The 20,621-nt window shown below is 43.5% G+C and overlaps 2 protein-coding genes and 1 long non-coding RNA gene across 3 annotated transcripts; 2 read left to right on the top strand and 1 right to left on the bottom strand.

Annotated features, from left to right (window-relative positions):
• Positions 1 to 370: 370 nt before the first annotated feature.
• dek (DEK proto-oncogene) lies at positions 371 to 5,186 on the bottom strand. Its single transcript, XM_067238181.1, is given in 13 exon segments — positions 371 to 1,145; positions 1,417 to 1,485; positions 1,590 to 1,735; positions 1,840 to 1,951; positions 2,068 to 2,262; positions 2,370 to 2,687; positions 2,940 to 3,060; positions 3,219 to 3,313; positions 3,459 to 3,568; positions 3,661 to 3,759; positions 4,035 to 4,197; positions 5,080 to 5,121; positions 5,124 to 5,186. Coding segments are annotated over 13 exon segments (1,545 nt in total). The 3' UTR covers positions 371 to 1,133.
• A 3,272-nt stretch (positions 5,187 to 8,458) lies between these two features.
• On the top strand, positions 8,459 to 15,880 carry kcnv1 (potassium voltage-gated channel modifier subfamily V member 1). Its single transcript, XM_067238524.1, has 3 exons — positions 8,459 to 8,760; positions 9,163 to 9,845; positions 15,351 to 15,880. Exons 1-3 carry the CDS (start codon positions 8,459 to 8,461, stop codon positions 15,878 to 15,880), a joined length of 1,515 nt encoding a protein of 504 aa, XP_067094625.1.
• Positions 11,635 to 12,208, top strand: LOC136944672 (uncharacterized). Its single transcript, XR_010876779.1, has 3 exons — positions 11,635 to 11,682; positions 11,817 to 11,937; positions 12,033 to 12,208. It is a non-coding gene; the product is annotated as an uncharacterized lncRNA (long non-coding RNA).
• Positions 15,881 to 20,621: the final 4,741 nt, after the last annotated feature.

The raw sequence follows: 20,621 nt of genomic DNA, 5'->3' as shown, positions 1-20,621 counted from the left end.
ATGCAAATGCTACATTATATAATAGTATCAATACATTGCAACCTGTTTACAACTGGTCTTACATCCAACAACCCTTAAGGCTACAGAAGAACAAGTCTACGTAAAAAATTACATAAAGGTCAAAATCAACTAAAATGTACATTGCAAATAATATATAGTGAAAGACTTTACATCCGTCAGTTCCATCGATTGTTTCCAGCGTCTGCAGGAGCTACTTTCGCATGAGCCTTCAACGACGATCATCAAAACTACACCCTCGCAATCCAACCCCCGCCTGCTTCAAAACGTGAACACATCCCCGAACGTGATTATTTAATGTTTTTCCTTTCCCATCGTACACAATTCAAAGAGAAATTCCCAATGCAATTTTCATTCCAAAAGCACGTTTAATCGGTATGCATATCACCATGTCAATAACAAACAGTTCAGTGGCAGTGCTACTTTAAAAATAACACCGACCAAAGAAACAGAACTAAACAAAGTCATAAACAAAATAAACAATTCTAGTCCTCATGGTACTTGATGGGCTAACTAATAAAAAACGTATGTACACATTTACATATAAAAACATTTAGTTCTACAAATGTTAAAGTAAACAATTTGGCAACCCATGAACTTCCTTTTACAAACTTAACCACAACAATAAATACTCAAAATCTATTTTCCAAATCTTGCCATTTTGACCTGCAAAACGTTCTTTAAAAAATGTCATGGTACAGTCAGGTTGTTAATTCCATCTTGTTTGGGAAATGATCCCAGCATTCAATGGGCATTTGATATTGCCAGTCTGTGCACACATTTTCCTGTGCACACAAGGAACAATGAGAAACATTCTCCTAAATAATCCATAAAATGTATTTTCTATGATTTATTGAGGTAATTCTCTAAAACAATGGTGGCAAACAAAGTACAGATTCCGTAATAGCTGGTGAATTACATTGAAAAAATGAAATAAAAGATCAGAGTCAGGAATGAAGATTACACAGTGAAAACTAATGTATAAAAAAAAGAAAAAAAAGACAACAAAGTAGGCGGAGATAGACTGGCGGTTATACCATAGATTCATACATTCTCTTGATATTCCTTTTCCAGAACATTCATTTACACCATTGGTGCTAACTGTCCAAGGTTCTTTAAGAGATCAGCTGCAAAAAAAACAAGGAAGACATTGCATATATTTTAGACCATTTCCATTTTATCTTGTATAAAATATTTTGCTGAGATATACATGTTTATATCAGGTGGTTTTGAAGCAGAGGCTGCTGTCATCCCTTAGATTAAATCTTGTACAATCCAAACTAAGCATACTAAATTTGCTATATGGCATTGACTACTGATCTGAGAGCTATAACAGTTGGCCACTTGTACATATGTTGCTAGGATTTAGTAAATGTTTAAGAGGACGGAAAAACTCACCAATTTAACTGTCTTCTTGATGAAGTCTTTTCTACCAGTCAGGTCATATGCAGGGTATGTGTCGTACACCTAGGGTTTTAGAAAGGTTACAGAGATGCATCCCTCAACAGAACAAGCCAATCATATCTGTAGAAGCCAATTAGGACATTGTGGAAATGCTCCTTCAGACTGACCTTCTGGCAGATGTGCTTCATGGTCATCTCCTCCAGGTTGGCGTCTTTCAGTATGCTCTTCAACATCTCCTTCAACTGCTCGTCCGAAGGAGGCTTCTTGATCATCTTGATCAACGGCTCGTCATCGTCTGAGTTGTCGTCAACTACTATTTGAAGATGGAGAAACACAAACCAAAAATGTCTAAATGAATAAAAAAGGATGGCTTTTGTGGAGAGGGATAAACTGGAGATGTTCCACTTATGTCCTTACCTGCGTCTTTGTCCGTGGTTATTTTCAGCCTGTTGCTGCTACTGTCTGCTTTCTTAGTCTTGGCAGCTGGCTTGGCCGCTGGCGCTTTCTTCGCTGCTGGTTTCTTTTTTGTCTGAGAGCAGAGATTATAATAACAGTTTTCAAGCCACCAGCTCCCCTTTAACCGTCCCTTCTTTTCCTCTGTCCATAATAGGTTATCAGTGAATACTTGAATGACGAGTCTCTCACCTTTCTCGCTCTCTCAACTTCACTGTCGCTGTCTTTCTCGTCTTCGTTGTCAGATTGAGACCTGGACTCCGAATCCGACACAACCTCTTTTGATTTATTTTTCGGGGGAGCTGTCACTTTTACCGGTCTCTTCTTGACAGGTGTGGTCTTCTTACATGTGGCCTTCCCTTTGGCGGCTGGCTTCGACTTGGACGCCTGCTGGTAAAGAGGTTAAATTCACCTGAAACTTAAAATGCTGAAAATGTATTTTAGCCTGTCTCTCCTGTACTTTTAGCAGCTTGGGGGGGAAGCAGACAGCGCACCTTTTCCTCCTCTTCTTCATCCATGTCATCATCAGAATCGTCCGTATCTTCACTGGACATCTCCTCTTCCTTTTTGGCAGCTTTCCCACCCTTTTTCTCTGCCTCTGACCCGTCCAGCTCTGCGGTGACCCCTGGCTTGTCCTCTTCCTCATCCTCGTCCTCATCTTCACTGCTGGAGTCAGTGACAATGGCTTTGGACTTGCTCTCTGCTTTGGGCTTCCTGGGACTAGCACTCTTGGGTTTGGCCTTGGTCTTGCCTGTGGAGTCTTTGGAAGAGATCTTCTTTTTGGATTTCTTTTTCTTCTTCGAAATTACAAGCTGCAGAGGGGACATGTTCCAAATTGAAGCACATAGATTTAGAACAAAGTTTCTATGGATCGTGGTGAAATAGGTAATCTAACTATAAAAGGCAGAAACGTCCGTGTGTCTGTTTCCCGCATGAAGCAGGAAGTTGTTTGAGGAGCGGTTTGCTGTTTGCGATAAACAAACATACACACATTCGAAAAAACAGTTTTACACGTTATGGTTCCAACATGACACACAAGTGCTAGTCAGCTACTTTCACCGCACCTTTCCTGTGATTTTGGGCGCCATGAGGAAAGTCAGGATTCTCTCTGCAAGAACGGACTGGGTCCCTCCCCTCTCCAGGTCCAACACCTTGCAGATTGTCCTCAATTTTGTGTTTGTTAACCTAAGTAAGGGAACGAAGAAGTCCTTTATGTGGGAGACAACATTCTCAGTTCCCACTAATCTACTGAAAGTGAAAATCACAAATAAGTCACTGCTAAAAAAGATGTCTTCAATGGAATTCACTTAAAACTCAATGAGGGGGAGTCCCGTACTACTTACTTTAACAGCATCTTCTGTTTTTTGGCATAGAGATCACTGTCGACATCAAATAGGAAGCCATTGAAAAGTCGCATGTTTTTTCTCATATTTGAAACCTGAAGGAGAACCACATCATTACCCGACAGGTTCAGAACAGATCATTTTAACAATACTTCAAGCATGAGGCAACACGTCATCAGAGATATCCATAAATCTGATTTTATGCCACAGTAGTAAAACTTAATGTAAGGGTATACTAACAGCTCCAGGTCTATCAAAGAGAATTTTGTGGAGAGGCTTCAGATCCGGAGGTTTCATCCTTCCAATTTGGTGGTTTGCTCTTGCAATATCTCCCAGTTTATCTCCTTTGCCTAAGAGAATGTCAGATAAGAGAGTAGCATGAATCTAGACAGCTTAACTCAAATTCAAAAGATCAATGGACAAGACCAAAGTTGTGTCATACCATTTTCAATCTTAAGACGCTCCTTTGGTTTTGCAACTTGAAAATCCAATCTCTGCACAGTCTTCTTCTCCCGCTTCCCTTTAATGATGTCGTTGAGATCTGAAAGCAGGACCAGTCACCTTCATGTGCAATAATTACTATCAACTTCATACTTAACATCACTTGATGGCAGATGCATCTAGAACATGTGCTATGGTATACACAAGAATTGTGGAAATAGTTATCAGCCCCAAAAATGAGGTGGTTTGTTGAGTAGGCAAAGTCCATTACTTATTCATTCTAATTAGACATGAACTATGATATCATTGTTTGCAGTGCTGGCTTGGAAAATCAGTCAAATTAGTAAGTGATCCTCATTATTTTGCTTAACCCACCAAACGTTTGTTGTCGATTCCGTGGTTTTCTGCGACCATCCATGGAGTGATCCTCGTCAGTTTTCTTTGGTTCCTCTTTTCCCTCCTCCTCCTCCATTGGCTCCATCTTCTCATCTTGATCCTCAATCATGTTCACACACTGTGCATCATTTGCGGACATGCCCTGAATTGGAACACGTACACTTCGTTTTACTACTTGTATGAAAGTAGTAAATGACCCCAAATGAGTTTGATGACCCCGTCAACATCAAGATAACATAATTCTGTAGATATCCATCATTGGGCTTTACAATGTTTATTTCCGTACATTTACTAGTATATTACATTCCTTAACTAAAACAAATTAGGTTACATTACATTAACGTTTTTAATGCAATTTAACTCTAGATATGATCGGCAACAGTAACCGGTTCAAGACCTGTAGGTCTTTAAAATACTTGACCCTCACTGTATGGATGGTAGCTAATAACAACTATCAACAGTAGACATCACTACCTTGCTAACATTAATTACTAAACTACCGTCTTAGTTCTGCTTGTTTGCAAGAGTTTAGTGTGTGTTGACCAAGCCTTTTTCCTATTTATCTTTAAAAACAAAATTGGCGCGCAGCAGTTGCTCAGCACCAGCCGTCAAACTTTTGCCATCATCATCACGCAGATACTAGCATCCCAGTTCAGCTTACCAGTGACTACTGGTTAATATCTGTAAAACAACCAGCTGACTTAACACACAAGCTAGCAATGTATAAATACAACGACTTATTGACTTTTGGTTAGTTAGCTAACGTTAGCTCTGTAAACACCGCGTCTACAGTGGGTAAGGTTAGCAGGCTAGCCAGCACTGTAGTTAGCAAGCTAGCGTCGTTGTGCCCATCACATATCCCGTCAGCAAATTAGCTATGTTTGAAAAACACACAGATTTTAAGCATAGGTTAAAAACACGTAAATGCTTCCTTTGTAACTAATTCCGACCAACATTGAACTTAGCTAGTTATGTCTACATTATTGTTATAGAGAGGCAAACATGATGTCTCTAGACACTTTACCTTGATGTAAACAATGCGCTTGTGTGCCTCCTGTTTATTTTTTTTCGGTTTCCAAATGGCGGTTTGTGAAGTGGGTGGGTATCAGCTCTGAGGGAACCACATCCCATTCGACCAGAGGGGATGACGTCTTACAAAGTTGAAAAATGAACCAATCCACATGTTCCATCCTTTATATTTGTATTCACTTGTGCTGCTTCGACTTGCCAAAGCCACTATCATGTGAAAATGTACACTTTGTTCGTTGTCTGTCGCAAAGCCATGGTAGTGGTCTGTCCAACCCTGTTCCTGAGAATAATTCTGGGTATATAGCGTCAATCCGAGTCTAGCAGCTCATTTTGAAAAATGCATGCAAATACGTGAAATTTTGGTTGGCCCCACCAAATCTCACTCCAAATCACACAAATTCACTCAAATCTCACTTTTTTGAAAAGTTGGCAGCCTTGTTGTGTATGCACGCATGATGTTTAAACCGTGCAAAAGTAGCCTATAAGCATATTAATGTACAAAGCCTATAGGCAACATCTGAAAAGGTGTACGAACAGCCGTAGCCTCAGGGCTGCCTATAGGCTAAATTTCCACAGGTTCATGTAGTTTATGCGGTGCCGTTAGCTAGAGCTGTAGCCTACATCTGCGTGAACACAGGTGGAAACCCCGCAAATAAAATACGTTGATATCTCATTTTACAGTCTGGTTGGCTTTAGAAATTATCTTAAACTGATGTGAATTGAAATTCAACGTTTAAAAGCGGATTATGCATGCAGTTAACATTTGCACATAGGCTACCACCATTGAACAGCAGATGGTGCCATTTTTGTTGTGTTAGTTACATAGAGAAAATCTGATAATACCTCAAAGTGATGTTTTAGGCTACATGTACATAGCCTACACGTCTATGTTTTTGACAGTTGATTTAGCCTACTTTTAAATGAGAAACATTCAGTAGTCTACACATACCCATGGTCCCCTTACGTGAGTCGACAATAGGCTACAATACTTTTCCGGATAGCCTACCTAATTGCATGTGGGGTGAGCGGCATCAGACCTGTCTGCAAACTCTCCTAATTGCTGTGGGAAATGGGGACAAGCCACCCTACAGACCACCAGAATAGTTGTGACAAGTGCATGTTGTACGCTAGCCTATGGTTTATTCTTAGCGCTTCATCTTCCGTCTTTAAGAAAGCAGAACAGTCAGATTATCATTATAATGGCAGGTGACAATCCATGGGTGTTTGTTTTTATGTACAAATGCTCAAGCCAAAAGCACTTATCGAGCATAAAAAATCATCCAAAACCTCTTGATGTTCTCTTGAGCATGGCATGTATTGACGATATACTATAGGCTTCTCAATTAACTAGGTGTAGGCTATACCTGACGCCATACCATATTCATTAGACCATTTAAAAGTAACTGCATGTTTAGCGTCCCATGTAGGATGAACCTTGATTTAATTTTTTAAAACCTCAAAAACATATTTGACTGTTCGAAGGACACGTGGTTGCGCTTTACAGAAAAGTGGAACAGCTGTTAATTTCCATGAGGTTTGATTCAGAAAACCACAGTTCGTTGCCTAGCAGCTGCAGTCTGCTGCTGATTCGCTCTCTCCTTGACTGGTCTTGCTCCACTACATTTTAAACACCACGAGAACCTGTGTTGACTTTGCCGTCTGCCTTTTTCTTTTAGTGCGCAAGATTGTGAAGTTTTATGTTTTCTTGATTGAATTTAAAATACAATAACATTAGAAGTTAAAATTGTCTACTGCTGAAGATTGAACCATGGCAATTTCCAAAATACATTTGGTGTTTGTAATATGAGCTGTAAACGGTTAAACGAATTAATGCACATGGAGGACTTCTCACTAATAATGACGAAAACGATTCTCAGCTTATAGGTGAGATTTTCTTTTCTGTAGTAAAAAGTATTATGAAAGTAATCTGATGGGCTTTCAGATTCAGTCAGGCTGTGCTTTCTGCTGTGGAGTTACATTTTACACCTTACAATCCTACACGGTAAGCGTTAGCGTGATGGACTACTCTTGTTGACATTAAAAGATAAAATGTAAAATGTGTTCGTCTAATTCCACATATAAATATGAATTTACTAGAGAGCATATGCCTATTTTCGTTCATAATTAAAAACGTTGCATGTTTTTACTTTGATGTGCTTGAGTGTCTTGCATGTCAGTCGTCTGTCACCCATGTGATGTACTGGTGTTATTTTAGTAAACCACCAATCCATCCTCAGTATTCGGCCAGTTCATTCCAAGTTTTTCATCAGTGAGCATACATTCATAAGTTTGATTGCCCAGGTAAACATCCAATGTGGGTTTCGTGGTTGCATACTTTTTAGTATTTTTCTTAGGTTACCTTGGTCTATGCTGCAAATTTGGTGTTAGTGGAAGAGACATTTATAATTTAGTTGTAGCATTAGAGCACGAGGTGTCTAGATCATTTTGTTACTTTTTTGGAGCCATTTGGGGTGGAACTATACATCAAATCAACATTTGGACTTGGAAATATGCAAAACGCTTGATTTGCAGTTTGCTTCAACACAGGTCGTGTGCATCCACACACTTACATAATGGTGAACATACTCCAAACGATATGTATTGCATGCATAGTTAGGCTTATGCAGGTGTTGCATTATTTCAGTGATGTATACCGTATGCACAAAAAATAAATCTGTGTTTAAACTGTGCTCAGCTTTTGAGACCCCCTCAGTATCTCATCAAATAGTCTTATGAAATATGCAGGGTATTACATTACCACCATGACAGTGTTAAACAGTGGGACCTAACAAAGATGAATTAATGATTACAGGAATAGTAGCATTAGTTCTATTAATTAGGTATTCCAGCTAAAATATTTAAATATCCACGTAGAGCTTTTGAAGAAGTAGGACACAGCCAGAGGCTCCTTCTCTTTCTCTTCATGTGATGCCTGATATGTCTTCCTTTGTAGGAGCTGGCATGGAGGCTTTAGAACCATTCAGGGAATGTATTCCTCAAGTCCTATGGGCATTTAAGTTGAGACTCCAATAAGAAAGTATCAGCAACTGCTTCTAGACAAGCAGCAGCAGTGTGACCATGCCTTAGTGAATTGATTACATAAAGTGGGAAAGCTAACTTTAAAAGAGTGCTGACTGTTTTTTTGTGTGAATTGTAAACTGCTCCTATTAGGCTGTCTAGTGCTGATAGCAAGCTTTTGTTGATAGTAGGCTACTAAGAGCAAGAGTAATTTCTCTACTAAGAGCAAGAGTAATTTCCCTACTAAGAGCAAGAGTAATTTCCCTACTAAGAGCAAGAGTAATTTCCCTAAAAACGGATATCAATTTGCAAACACTTGGTCTCTTTTAGTACCTGTCCTACAACGTGCTCCCGTCATGAAGACAAGCTGTCCATCCAGCCCAGCGGAGTTCTATGGGGACTGTTCCTCCCTTTTGTCCCTTGACTCCAGCGTCTTCTACAGTGAGGCCCTTCCGGTGTGCGACGACCCCCTAGACTTCTTCATCATTAATGTAGGTGGCAGCCGCTATGTGCTGTCCCAGGAGCTGTTGGCGTCCTACCCGGAGACGCGCTTGGGCAAGCTGGCTCTGTCCACGCGGGACTCGGCCCTGGAGCTGTGTGACGATGCAGACTTCCTGGAGAATGAGTTCTTCTTCGATCGCAACTCGCAGACATTCCAGTATGTGATTTTTTGTTGTTTAACAAATAAACTTCAATTCTCTTCAACCTTAATTTTCTTGTTTCAGTGGAACTGGATACCCCCTGATGGCAAATGTTTGTAGCTCCTTGGAGATATGAGTCAGAGGGAGTCAGATGGCTGAGTGGTTAGGGAAGCGGGCTAGTAATCAGAAGGTTGCTAGTTCGATTCCCGGCTATGCCAACCAAATGATGTTGTGTCCTTGGGCAAGGCACTTCACCCTACTTGCCTCGGGGAGAATGTCCCTGTACTTACTGTAAGTCGCTCTGGATAAGAGCGTCTGCTAAATGTAAATGTAAATATGAAGTAGCCTATGCCATTATGTCCAGAACATTCTATGCCTGTTATATAGGTGCATCTGACAACTTTATCTTCTAACAACAGGTATGTGATGAACTACTACCGAACAGGCCATCTGCATGTGAGGGAGGAGCTGTGTGTGGTCTCCTTTCTGCAGGAGATTGAGTACTGGGGCATTGACGAGGTTCAAATTCACCCCTGCTGTCGCGACCGCTACTACCGCCGCAAGGAGCTCAAGGAGAGCATGGACGTCCACCGCGAGGCCAAGGCTGACGACAGCGAGGATGAGGACTTCTCGGGTGCCGCCTGCCCGGCTTATCGCCGCCAGCTGTGGGACGTGCTGGAGAAGCCAGACTCGTCACGCACGGCCCGCACCTTTGGCATGCTCTCCATCTTCTTCGTGGTGGCGTCCATCATCAACATGGCACTCATCTCGCTGGACCTCAGACACCTCGAGGGCGGGGGCTTCAGCACAGCGGGGAATCCAACTAGTCCGCCGCTGATCCTGGACGTGTTGGAATACGCATGCGTGGTCTGGTTCACAGGCGAGCTGGGGCTGCGCTTCTTGTGCGTGCGCGACAAGTGTCGCTTTAGCCGAAGCGTGCCCAACGTGATCGACCTGCTGGCCATCCTCCCCTTCTATGTGACTCTGGCTGTGGAGAGCCTCCACGGGGGCTCCAGTGAGCTGGAGAACATGGGCCGCGTGGTGCAGGTGCTGCGCCTCATGCGGGCCCTCCGCATGCTGAAGCTGGGACGACACTCCACAGGTACGGTGGTCGCTCGAGTGTATTTAGGTCTCCTTTTTATTTGCCGTTGTTGTCGTATTTTATTTCAGCTGTGCTGGATTGGCCTTGCTTGGTCCAGAGGAACCAGGAGATTGTCAGTCTCACTTCCAAAACTCATGCAAAGTCTTGGAAAATACTGTTTGACCCAGGTCCTGCTGTTGCAGCCTGTCTCTGCTCCTCTACTACCATGTAACACTAGGTCTAGGTAGAATCTATGGGAGATGGAAAAAGCCCACAATATAATCAAGTAATGGATACTGGTTCCATCATTTGTTAAACAAAACCGCTTTAGCAATGATTTTTGTGAAGTAATCACAATGGCTGGGTTTCCCAAATGCGTTAAGAAGCTCTTAACGCTAAGAGCTTCTTAGGAATGTTCTAAGAGCGTTCAACGCATCTGGGAAACCCGGCCAATGTCTGTAATAATTTTTTTGAGATGCAAATTCAAGACATTCAGGAGTTTCAATTGACAGAAGACACTACATTATTGACATAAACTACTTGCAACAAGGCACAATTGTTGTCTCTTTGCAGTATAACGATACAATATACATATAAACTCAATTTTTCTGTCTGTTTTCTGAAGCATCTGAAGAGATCTGAAGTATCTGGAGAGATAATACCATGATATTTCTGTCTGTGAGATAGGTTTTTCATGGTGTAACAGAAAGCCTTGGAGAGAGAATAAAAAGGTGTGTGAGAAGAGAGGCAGAGAGAAGGAGAGACAAATATAATCATTCAAAAATTTCAGTCATATTTTTGGGGGATTGGGAGGAGGGGACCTGAGTGAGTTCCTGAGTGAATGTGTGTGTGTGTGTGTTTGTATTGAAGAGAGATGGAATGTGTGTTTTTGTGCATGTATGTGCGTGTGTTTTTTTGTAAAATAGAGAGAAAGAGATTGAATATGTCTGAGTTTAATTGATTTGAGGTGTGTGTGTGCGGAGAAAGAGACTCAGTGTACACGTAAAGGGTGACGAAAGTAAATATGTTACTACTACATGAGAAAGAGCACTGTGGTAAAGGCTCGTCACACCATAACGTTCTGGTTAATGTTCTCTGAAAGTTCTAATCGGCCAATTTCGAGCGTTTTAGGGCGAGGTGGACACATCTGGCGTGTGACTAACGTGTGACTATAACGCATGAGGAGCGTGTAACAGCGACCAAGTAAGACACCCCTGAAAACTATTAGCGTGTGATGACGTGTTAGTGGCGCGACGGGGAACGATTAGTCAACGTTAGACGAGCTTGTTGAGCGTGTGACCAACGTGTGAATAACGACAGAGTAGCGTTTTGCTGGCATGTGGGTTTTATGGTCTAACGGGTATAAAACGCTGGAAAATCAATGGATTCAGTTGTCCAGAACAGTAAACATCATGCCGCCTAGACGACGTAGGGGTGCGAGGCGGGTTTCTGCCACTAGCCCTGCTGCCAGTAAGAAGATGTTACATGCAGAAAGTAAGAAGAATGCAAAGCCTCTTTCAGTAGCAATGTCTTCGGACGAAGACATTAGTAGTGGAAGACAGCACGAAGAAGAGCCCATCCGAGATGTGACACCCCCTGAAGACTCTAATGAGGACCTTCCAACCATGGTAGCGAGAGGGAAGAAGCAGAGGAAGGACTGCAGGATCCAGGACCGGGCGGTGGAGGATAGTCTGGTAGAGTTTTTCCGCGACAACGAACTTCTGTGGAACTCTAAGAAAATAGATTACAGGAACAAGGCCAAGAGGCAACGAATCCTGGAGACCAAGGCCACAGAGCTGGAGATCAGGGTGGACCACCTGTGGACCTGGTTCAAGTCCCTCAGGGACATGTTCACTAGGCAAGTATTTATGTTTGAAATTATAAAAATGCTTCAAATAATTGCCATGACTTTAATAATAATGGATTTTATATACTTATCATATACTTAATATACTTACAATATACTTACCATATGCTTATAATATCTACCAGGTTGGACAAGAAGAAGAGTGGGCAGGGCCAACAAGAGTTGACGGAGAGGGAGTCATGGATAAAATAAAAATGTAGCTTTTTCCACCGTTCTGTCAACCACCGCTCAAAGCCCATCCAGAGTGTAAGTCCGACAGAAGAAGACAAATGTATGTACAATTGTTTACTGTCAATTTCCAAACATGTTGTGTTTACTTGTGTCATTCTGTGTCTTTCCAGTTGAAGGCGATTATAGCCGAAAGTCACGGGGACCTGGATGAGGCTGAGAGGGCAGCGGCGGAGGAGAGGGTTGATGTTGACGAGTTTGCTGAGACTGTCCCTGTCATACATCAACCCACCCCAGCCCTGTCGGTGTCCTCCGATATGGAGACCCTCAAGAGGAAGGCAAGGAGAGCAGGGAGATGCTGACGATGCTGCGTGAGCAATTCCCGTCTCCCGAGCCAGTCACCGAGAGGACGAACTATGCCGCCTACGTCAAAAGTGTGCTGCTGGGGCTGAGTGATAAGGACTTTCGCCGGGCCCGGAAGGGCATCAACAAGGTCCTGAGGCCCTTCTGTGAGTCGGATTCATCTGACGACAACATTGAGGACCGGTCCAATAGACCCCCCTCCAGACAGCCCTCGATTCCGTTGTTGTGAGCTTAATTATTACCATTAATTTCAATTATAACCAACGCGTGGTATCCGACTTGCCTCATTACTGAAATTGACCAATAGCTGGCACGAAAGTTGATCAAAAGTACAATTAGATCTAGTTGGGTCGGTTCAAACATTGATCAAAATCCCTCGTCTCCACTCTAGGAAGTTATCTGACCATTTTCCTTATGGTGTATGTTCAGTGTCACTGGTGACACGACCTTGTCTCAACACCCCCCGAGCATGAGGCCGAGTCAGTCAGAGTCAGGGCGAGTGCCAGTCACAGCACGGAGGTTGGCAGGTATACCTCCCAGTAAGTGGGGACCGCCACCGCCCCAAGCCATTGCGGTCTTCAACTCCGCGGACCCATCCTACATGTCCCAGATTCCAGACCTGCAGCCCTGTCAGTCGGGTTATCAGAAATACTGACTTATTCATATAATTATATTCCTGGGGATTTATGTTATTAAAATAAATGATTTAAATTTGACACTGAATTTGTGTTTCTTAATGTTTATTATTAGAAAACATCAACAAATCCACACACATTGTCCATGTCACAAGAGTCTTCATATCATATCCATCTGCCATGGGACAGCACCAGCCTCCGAGTTACACCAGTGTTTCAGGAGGTTCCTCTGGTGCTTCCCCTGTCTGTTATCCACGTTGGGCCCTCTGACATTGACGGTGTCCTCCAGATTTCGCTGTGTTCTCCATTGTCCAGGAATCACTTGATGACATTCGTCCTCACTGTCCATGCGAATGTTCTGCTGAAGTGGATACCTCATACACATGAGATTGTGCAAACACATGCACGTGGTAATGATGAGCCTTACGGTTGCGGGAGCATGGTTCATGGTGGTGAGGAGTACCTGGAACCTATTGGCAAGGATGCCAAAGGCATTCTCGACCACACGACGTGCCCTTGACAGCCTGTAATTGAAGATCCTTTCCTCGTCGATCATTCCACGGTGCGAGTATGGCTTCATCATACTAGACCTCAAGGCGAACGCGTCGTCACCGATGAGGTAGTACGGCACGTTGTCGTTGGCCAGGGGCTCAGCTGGTGGGAAGCCGATGGAGCCATCATTGATGCAGTCTTTCAGCTCAGACCCGTTGTAGATCTGCGCGTCGGATGCTGCTCCTTTCCCTGAAAAACAAATTGCATCAACATAAACACAGTACAAATAGTAGGGCCAATTATTTTCTGTTTCAAAAAAATGTTTTCCTTTAGGCCTACACGTTTGGGTTAATTCCGTTTTATTCCGTTTCGGCTCATTTTGTTCACCCTGAGGTATTGATGGCTTAAAATTAGTGAATAATATGTGCCACAAAGTGACCCAAACCTTATAAGATTGTTGTTTGACAGCCACCAACAGAACATAAGACTACAAAAATAATGATTTGCAGGCGATTGTGAAGATGAGCAAATAAATGTGACAGGCTGTAGTGGAGGTGTGTGCGTAAAACCGTTGAACATTCCGCTAATGCCGTCCGTTTTCCGTTATCGCAGAAAATCGTTGGCCCTAAAATAGCAACTACAAATAATAACACCAAAAATAATCTAATTCAATCTCAATTAAAGACAGTATGTGAAGTAATAAGTTGGTTACTAACCTGTATAGAACAAAAGAGTCATACACAGTTACCACCAACATCTGCCCAGATGAACTTGGAATCTGCGTCCACCAGGGCCAGCATCACCACAGAGTAGAATCCCTTGTAGTTATAGTAGGCCTATGTTGATCCTGAAGAGTTAGGGCATCTGCAGGCAACATGTTTGCCGTCAAATTCTTCCAAATACAATGTTTTACGTTCATGAATATCCATTATCCTTTGTTTCATTATGCAAGTTAGCCGACAGAAGAAACAACTTGTTCACATAAAAGTGTTCTTTACTCCGGTTAGCAACGGAGTATTTACAATATGAAGGCATCAAAATGTCCGTTGAACCCTCCTCTTTTGATTGACACCTTGTTTGACCCAATAGGAGCTTCCATGCCCCGTTGACAGCCCTTTAAAGCCAATTAGGTCTGTGCGTCCTGCCCCCCCCGCCCCCTGGGTATGCTGTTTAGGCGTTTTTAGGCACATTTAACAGGAGTCAAAGGGGTTAACTACACCTGTGTAGGCCTGCTTCAAGCCCATTGGTCCATGTCCGATAAGGCGGCATTATAAGGCTGCACGGATTCTTGCACAATCACTCCCGGTTGTTGTATTAGTGCTACTGCCACCCTCACCCATCCCCCTCGCCCCTGTGTTGTCTGTATGTTACTGTCTATCAGCGGGATTATTACTCTATTTGCCCCCTGCCTCATTCTGTGTGCTGCTTGCTAATGCTAGAGGCAGGGAGTGCTTCCTTCCCCCCCTAGAGACATCTACTCTGCCAAAGTCAATCATATTGTCATGCATATGGTTGTCAAAAATGCTCAAATCAAATAACGTGTCTTGACTGAACTGTAGGTATTGGTGTCTATTCAGAATCACAAATTCAACTCTGAATCTTGTTTCCCTAAATTGACTTACTCAGTATTATAAGATACTTGAGCGATGAAGAAATTACTTGCATTTCCAGGGTGTGAACATATTCCTACTATCTGCTCAGAGGTGTGTAGGTGTGTGTATGTGTGTGTGTCTACACTTTTGCCTGCTGCTAGATTGCATTTTCTTTTCGGAACTGTGACAGTCACAAGCTTCACACATCACTGCATTTATAACACTGTGTGATGTAGTTGCTTATTAAAGGAAATTGCATATATTGTTCATTTAGGCATGTTGTTCATACAATAATAAGAGCAGTAATGTCTTTTAGACTGAGTGTGGTTGACATTGTAAAATGGATTGACAGTTGCTTTGGCAGGCTTTCTTAATCAAACCCAACACCTCCTTGTCTCCCACCTCTCAGGCCTCAAGTCCCTGGGCATGACCATCACCCAGTGCTATGAGGAGGTGGGCCTGCTCATCCTTTTCCTCTCCGTGGGCATCTCCATCTTCGCCACCGTCGAGTTCGCTCTGGAGCACGACCTGCCGGGCACCACCTTCTCCAGCGTGCCCTGCGCCTGGTGGTGGGCCACCACCTCCATGACCACGGTGGGCTACGGAGACATCCGGCCCGAAACCACCCCGGGCAAGGTGCTGGCCTTCCTCTGCATCCTGTCGGGCATCCTCATCCTGGCGCTGCCCATCGCCATCATCAACGACCGCTTCTCCGCCTGCTACTTCACCCTCAAGATGAAGGAGGCGGCGCTGCGCCACGGCGAGGCGCTCAAGAGGCTGGCGAGGGGCTCGGTAGGGGACTTGGGCGCCGACGGGGCGGACAGCAAGGGGGTGAACCTGAGGGACGCGTACGCCCGCAGCATGATGGAGATGCTGAGGTTGCAGGGCAGGGAAAGGGCCAGCACCAAGAGCAGTGGTGGGGATGAGCTCTGGTGGTAGCAAGAGGGGGGGGGGGGCTGCCTGAGTGGTGGTCAGTTAGGGAGAAGGGGGGGTGGGTTAGTGTGGAGAAAATGCCACTAGGGTCAGGGAAAGAGGTTCAGTGTGGGTCAGTGCATGTCACAGAGCTCGATCAGAGGCTGTGCCGATTTTGAGTGTGAAAACTTCAATGTTCCAAATCACTGAGGTTTTCACCCAACTCGCTGCAAAGACCTCTTGCAGTCACACAGTAACACAAAAAAACAACACTGTCCATAACTATTATGAATATAGAAGTAACTTGGCTTCCTCAAACAAATCTAATTTTTCTAATTTTTTCAAGAACTTTTGTGTTGATGCCCTAGTTCAGTCAGACCAACCACCCAAAGAAGGCATAGGCCGAGTGTTAGAATTTAAGATATGAATATGAATTGGACCAATGGACTTGAGATTCATCCCATCCATGTTCAACTCTTGGCAGACTCGCTCACTCAACATGGAACGTTACTACCAGGAGAACCAGCTAGAACGGTTCCCAGCCCACTGCCTGAATGTGCCTCAAATGTAGAAAGGCCTTATATACTCCTGGGTGTGCTTTTAGTGCAATACATTTATCCAGGTGAACAGCTCACTTGTAACAGGCAACCTTCAGTATAGTTCAAGTATTGAAGATCCTTCTGTGGCTTGATAAAAGGACAATGGATAAATATAGCTCACAGAAGATTGATTTTCTAGAACAAAAGGGTATGAGGCTTTTATGTGTGAACTGCAACTCTGATATGTGAGTGAAATATCACAAGTTTGGGTGAGAATGGTACATTTCATCAGTCTGACAATTGAAAATCAATTTGAGTGTTTGAAAATTGTTGCATTGCATCTCTTTAGTGTGTAAAACAAATGTGTTACATGGATGGAATTGACACAGATTGTATAAATTCAAGATAAATATTGTAAGTATATAGTAAGTTAGTATAAATTATAGAACTACAAAAGGTTTTTTACGTTTTATCATCAGTCCCTGGGACCACTGCGTCCATGGTCAGAACCATCACAAAATCAAACTGATGTAACCCTGTCTCTCTCGCACTGCTGTGGGTATGATTGGTCTTCTGTAGTGAAATTGCCTCGGTATTGGTTTGTGTGTGTGTAGGGGTGGCTGATGACCTGATGTCAGTCCAGACTAGGGTGCAACAGGCTGGAACGAAAGGAATGCATCTAACGGTTTGGAACAGTTACCAAGAATACCTGAGCAATAGACTGGTTTTATGAGAAGTGATGGTTTACACACACACACGCACACACATTTCACAATTATAACCCCCTACCCCACCCTCCCGGTCTCTCTCAGTATCTCTCTTTTTCACTGTCTCTTCCGCACACATACCGACTTGATCTCTTTTTCGTACATACATTTTCACAAGCTCAGTCCCTCCTGAATGTTCTCTCTTACTGCCTTTTATTTGTGTCAAAGTGGAGAGATGATCCAGGCCATATTTATCTGTGGTAAATTCACTTGAGATCTGAAGTTGTGCTTGAAATAGCTAAGGCAGCATTTGAATGTGTTACATCAGGTACAGGGTGTTCTTGATAAATGTGATTCTGTTGCAGATCTCCTTTGTTGGTAAAGAGTGTGTGTAGGAAGAGCATAATCAGTTTCTTATTTCAGTTTCTGTCTTTCCGTCTGGACTTTTTATATAGTATGATCTGTTCTGTGAATAATCCGAATTTTTTTCTGGCACACACATGATATAATCTAAGAAAATATGTCCATAAAAAATGTCTTTAAAAAAGTGGTTTCCCCCTTGAAAGGCCCATAGTACTCTCCTTTCACCTTTCTGTAAAACCCTGGGTTGTAATCTTGGGTATGGAAGAGGAAGTGGATATGGAAGGCTGCCTCAGTGATCTCCATTGTCTATCCCTTGACGACACAGGCAACCTGACCTGATAGCAAAGCATCATGGTCTCTCTTTAACTAAGTAATTTGAGGCTATGGCTGAATTGAAACAGTATGGCAGGAATTGGATCTACTTCATCCTGTATGTGTGTACATAGGTTTACATGGGTGTTTTGATGGGCTGTATTGTAAAGGTGTATAAGTGCAAGTAACCCCATGCATTATCACAATATACCATACAGTATACACTTTTTCTGGATCCAATTTGTGAGGACAGGAAATAATTGTCCGACTGGTTTCTCCAACAAATAAATGGGATCTCTGTATACATTTTTCGCTCTGCATGTTTCTTCATGGCCTACTAAAAACATTATGGCACCAATGTCTTTGGGAATTGAAAGGCCATGTTTCCTGTCAAACAAAGTACAACATCAAATCAAATTAGCAAAAAACACTGCCATCTCTAAACACTTAGTGACATTTCGCAATCCAAAAAGACTGAAACCTGCGGCCTACTTTACAGTCTAGACAGATACACTAACAGAGAAATGCGAACATCTTTTTCTGAGAGTGCACATGAGTGCATTTGTTCAGTGTTAATGGCTGTTCGATGTCATTCAGATTCAGTTTGTGTCTCTGTAAATAGGTTTCAGGACATAGAAGACAAATGAAGTGATTGGTTGTTGTCAGCATGAGGAGGACAATGTCCTTTTGGACCAGGCATCAAAGCAATTGCATTTGAACAAGCCTCCACATGTTCTTTTTGTTTGGCTCTCGACGAAGGCGGTCGCATTTTATCCTCCCCTCCCTGACCTTCCCTGCTTGGCTGTGTCTTGTATCTTGTCTTGTCTCAAGATACTCTCTCATCTTCACTCTCCGAAACTAGAAGCATGGAATTAATTAGCTGGTCTCTCAATGCTATTGACACCATCTTCTCGAAGAGAAGCTCGGGTTCGGGGGAACCCAACTGTCCGGACGCCTGGGAGAATTGGCGTGTCGTGTGTCTAGCGGCGCTTTCCCTGTAGGACGTTGAAGACATCTTCATATTCGGAACCATGATTACAGGCTTTCTGCTGTTTGGAATAGGCGCTGGCTTTGTATATCGGAAAATCAAGGAAACGGCTGCAGCCATCAAAAGCCCAGTTAGGCTGCCCGATATGATTGATGCGGTGGGCAGAGTTGTTGGAGCTCAGACTGTGAACTTACAACGCAGCATTGATTACAACAGGGATAAGTTTGCGGCTCTGCAAAGGAAGATGGAGGACATGGAGACCTTCCTGAAGGGTGGACGTGAAAATTGAGTTGCGGCTACTCGTCAAAACAACTACCCCAATCTTATCCACTTTCGGCCCCGTAACCAGCACAGGCCTTGGCCAAGGCCGTCACTGGAACACAACTCCCCTGGAGAGCGCTGAAGCGAGATTATCTTGCTCCTCCCTTCCCCCCCCCCCCCCCCACCGACATCTGTGGTTTGGTCTCTGCCCGGGTCATGACCAAGGATGTCTCCTGGCCAACACAATCTGCATAGGGAGAATCGGACTGATTGTGGCCTAGGTCGAGGGCGCCAACCCAGACCTACTCACATATTAACTTTCACTTACTACAGATATCACCACCCCCCACCCCCATCCAACGCCTTCGCCTGCTTGTTTCCCCAGGGTGGCTGGCGGGTCTGTGTCCAGCGCCTACCATGGCTGCAGGTCCAGATGCTGCTTGTCTACCCCCCCCCACTCCCCGTTGCAAGTCACGTGTTTTTGTAAATGTTGTTGTGCTTATGTGCTGAGGTTTTTGTCTGTTCCCACACTGTACTCCTCTAGGAGCATTGTCTGGGTGTTGCCTTTTTCTCTCCTCCTCTCTCCTCATGTTATGCTGTAACTTTCTAGTCTCGTCCTGTCTACCCCCTTGTCATGTTTGTGTATTAGAAACTGCAAGTGGCAGCTCGGATCTAAGATGGATTCGAGAGACCGCAGATAGAGTGCGGCTAGTTTGGTTTGTTAAACGTTTTAGATCAACACTTGTATTATTGTTTTTGTTGATTTTATGTAAAGCACTTTGAGCTGCAATTCTTGTATGAAAAGTGCTATATAAATAAAGTCTTACTTACTTACTTACTTATGAACACAAATAATAAGGTAGTTGATTTGATCGGGAGCACCAGTCCACACATCGTACTCTCAGGTGGGGATATAGAAACCCAAACCTCCTTAAAACACATTTACATTGGCATGCATGCACGCCAGATGCGAGATGCACAGACAAGTACACTAATTAACAAGGATGTGGAGAGAGAGACAGAGAGAGAGAGAGAGAGAGAGAGAGAGAGAGAGAGAGAGAGAGAGAGAGAGAGAGAGAGAGAGAGAGATGAAAAGATCAGAGACCATGAGGGATAGAAAGATTTCTCTCTCCAGGGAAATGGAGAGACTGAATTTTAAGTGATCAGGCACAGTCTAGGCTTGTCATAAGAGTAGGGGGGTATGAACAGATCAGAGACCAGAGAGAGGGGAGAGACAGAGCGAGAGAAAGAGAGAGGGAGATAGCAAGAGAGAGAGACGTGATCAGGAACTGTCTAGGCTCGCCAAGAAAGAAATGGAGAGAAAAAGATTTGAAACTAGAGAGAGAAAGAGAGAGACAGTGTTTTAACGGGCAGCAATCAGGCATCTTCTACACTTGGCGTGACGTCACAGTTTTCGACTCAGCTGTTTTATGGGTTGAATTGTTTCTTTAACCACTTCCTCTCACCGGATTCTTGCCAAATGAATCTGGACATCTGGAAAGAATCCCCTCGACATCTCAAACCCCTGTGGAGAGATAAACCAGATCTCTGCCTGTAAACTTAGGTTACCTTTTCCAAAGCTCAAATCCATCATGTGA

This window comes from Osmerus mordax, chromosome 6 (genome assembly GCF_038355195.1).
Source record: "Osmerus mordax isolate fOsmMor3 chromosome 6, fOsmMor3.pri, whole genome shotgun sequence".
Taxonomy (NCBI): domain Eukaryota; kingdom Metazoa; phylum Chordata; class Actinopteri; order Osmeriformes; family Osmeridae; genus Osmerus; species Osmerus mordax.
This window is presented reverse-complemented; position numbering and strand designations above follow the sequence as displayed.

Coding starts and splice junctions, on each gene's coding strand:
- kcnv1 (XM_067238524.1), top strand. CDS start 8,459: ATGAAGACAAGCTGTCCATCCAGCCCAGCGGAGTTCTATGGGGACTGT. Junction 8,761..9,162: donor CGCAACTCGCAGACATTCCA/GTATGTGATTTT, acceptor TTCTAACAACAG/GTATGTGATGAACTACTACC. Junction 9,846..15,350: donor GCTGGGACGACACTCCACAG/GTACGGTGGTCG, acceptor CCCACCTCTCAG/GCCTCAAGTCCCTGGGCATG.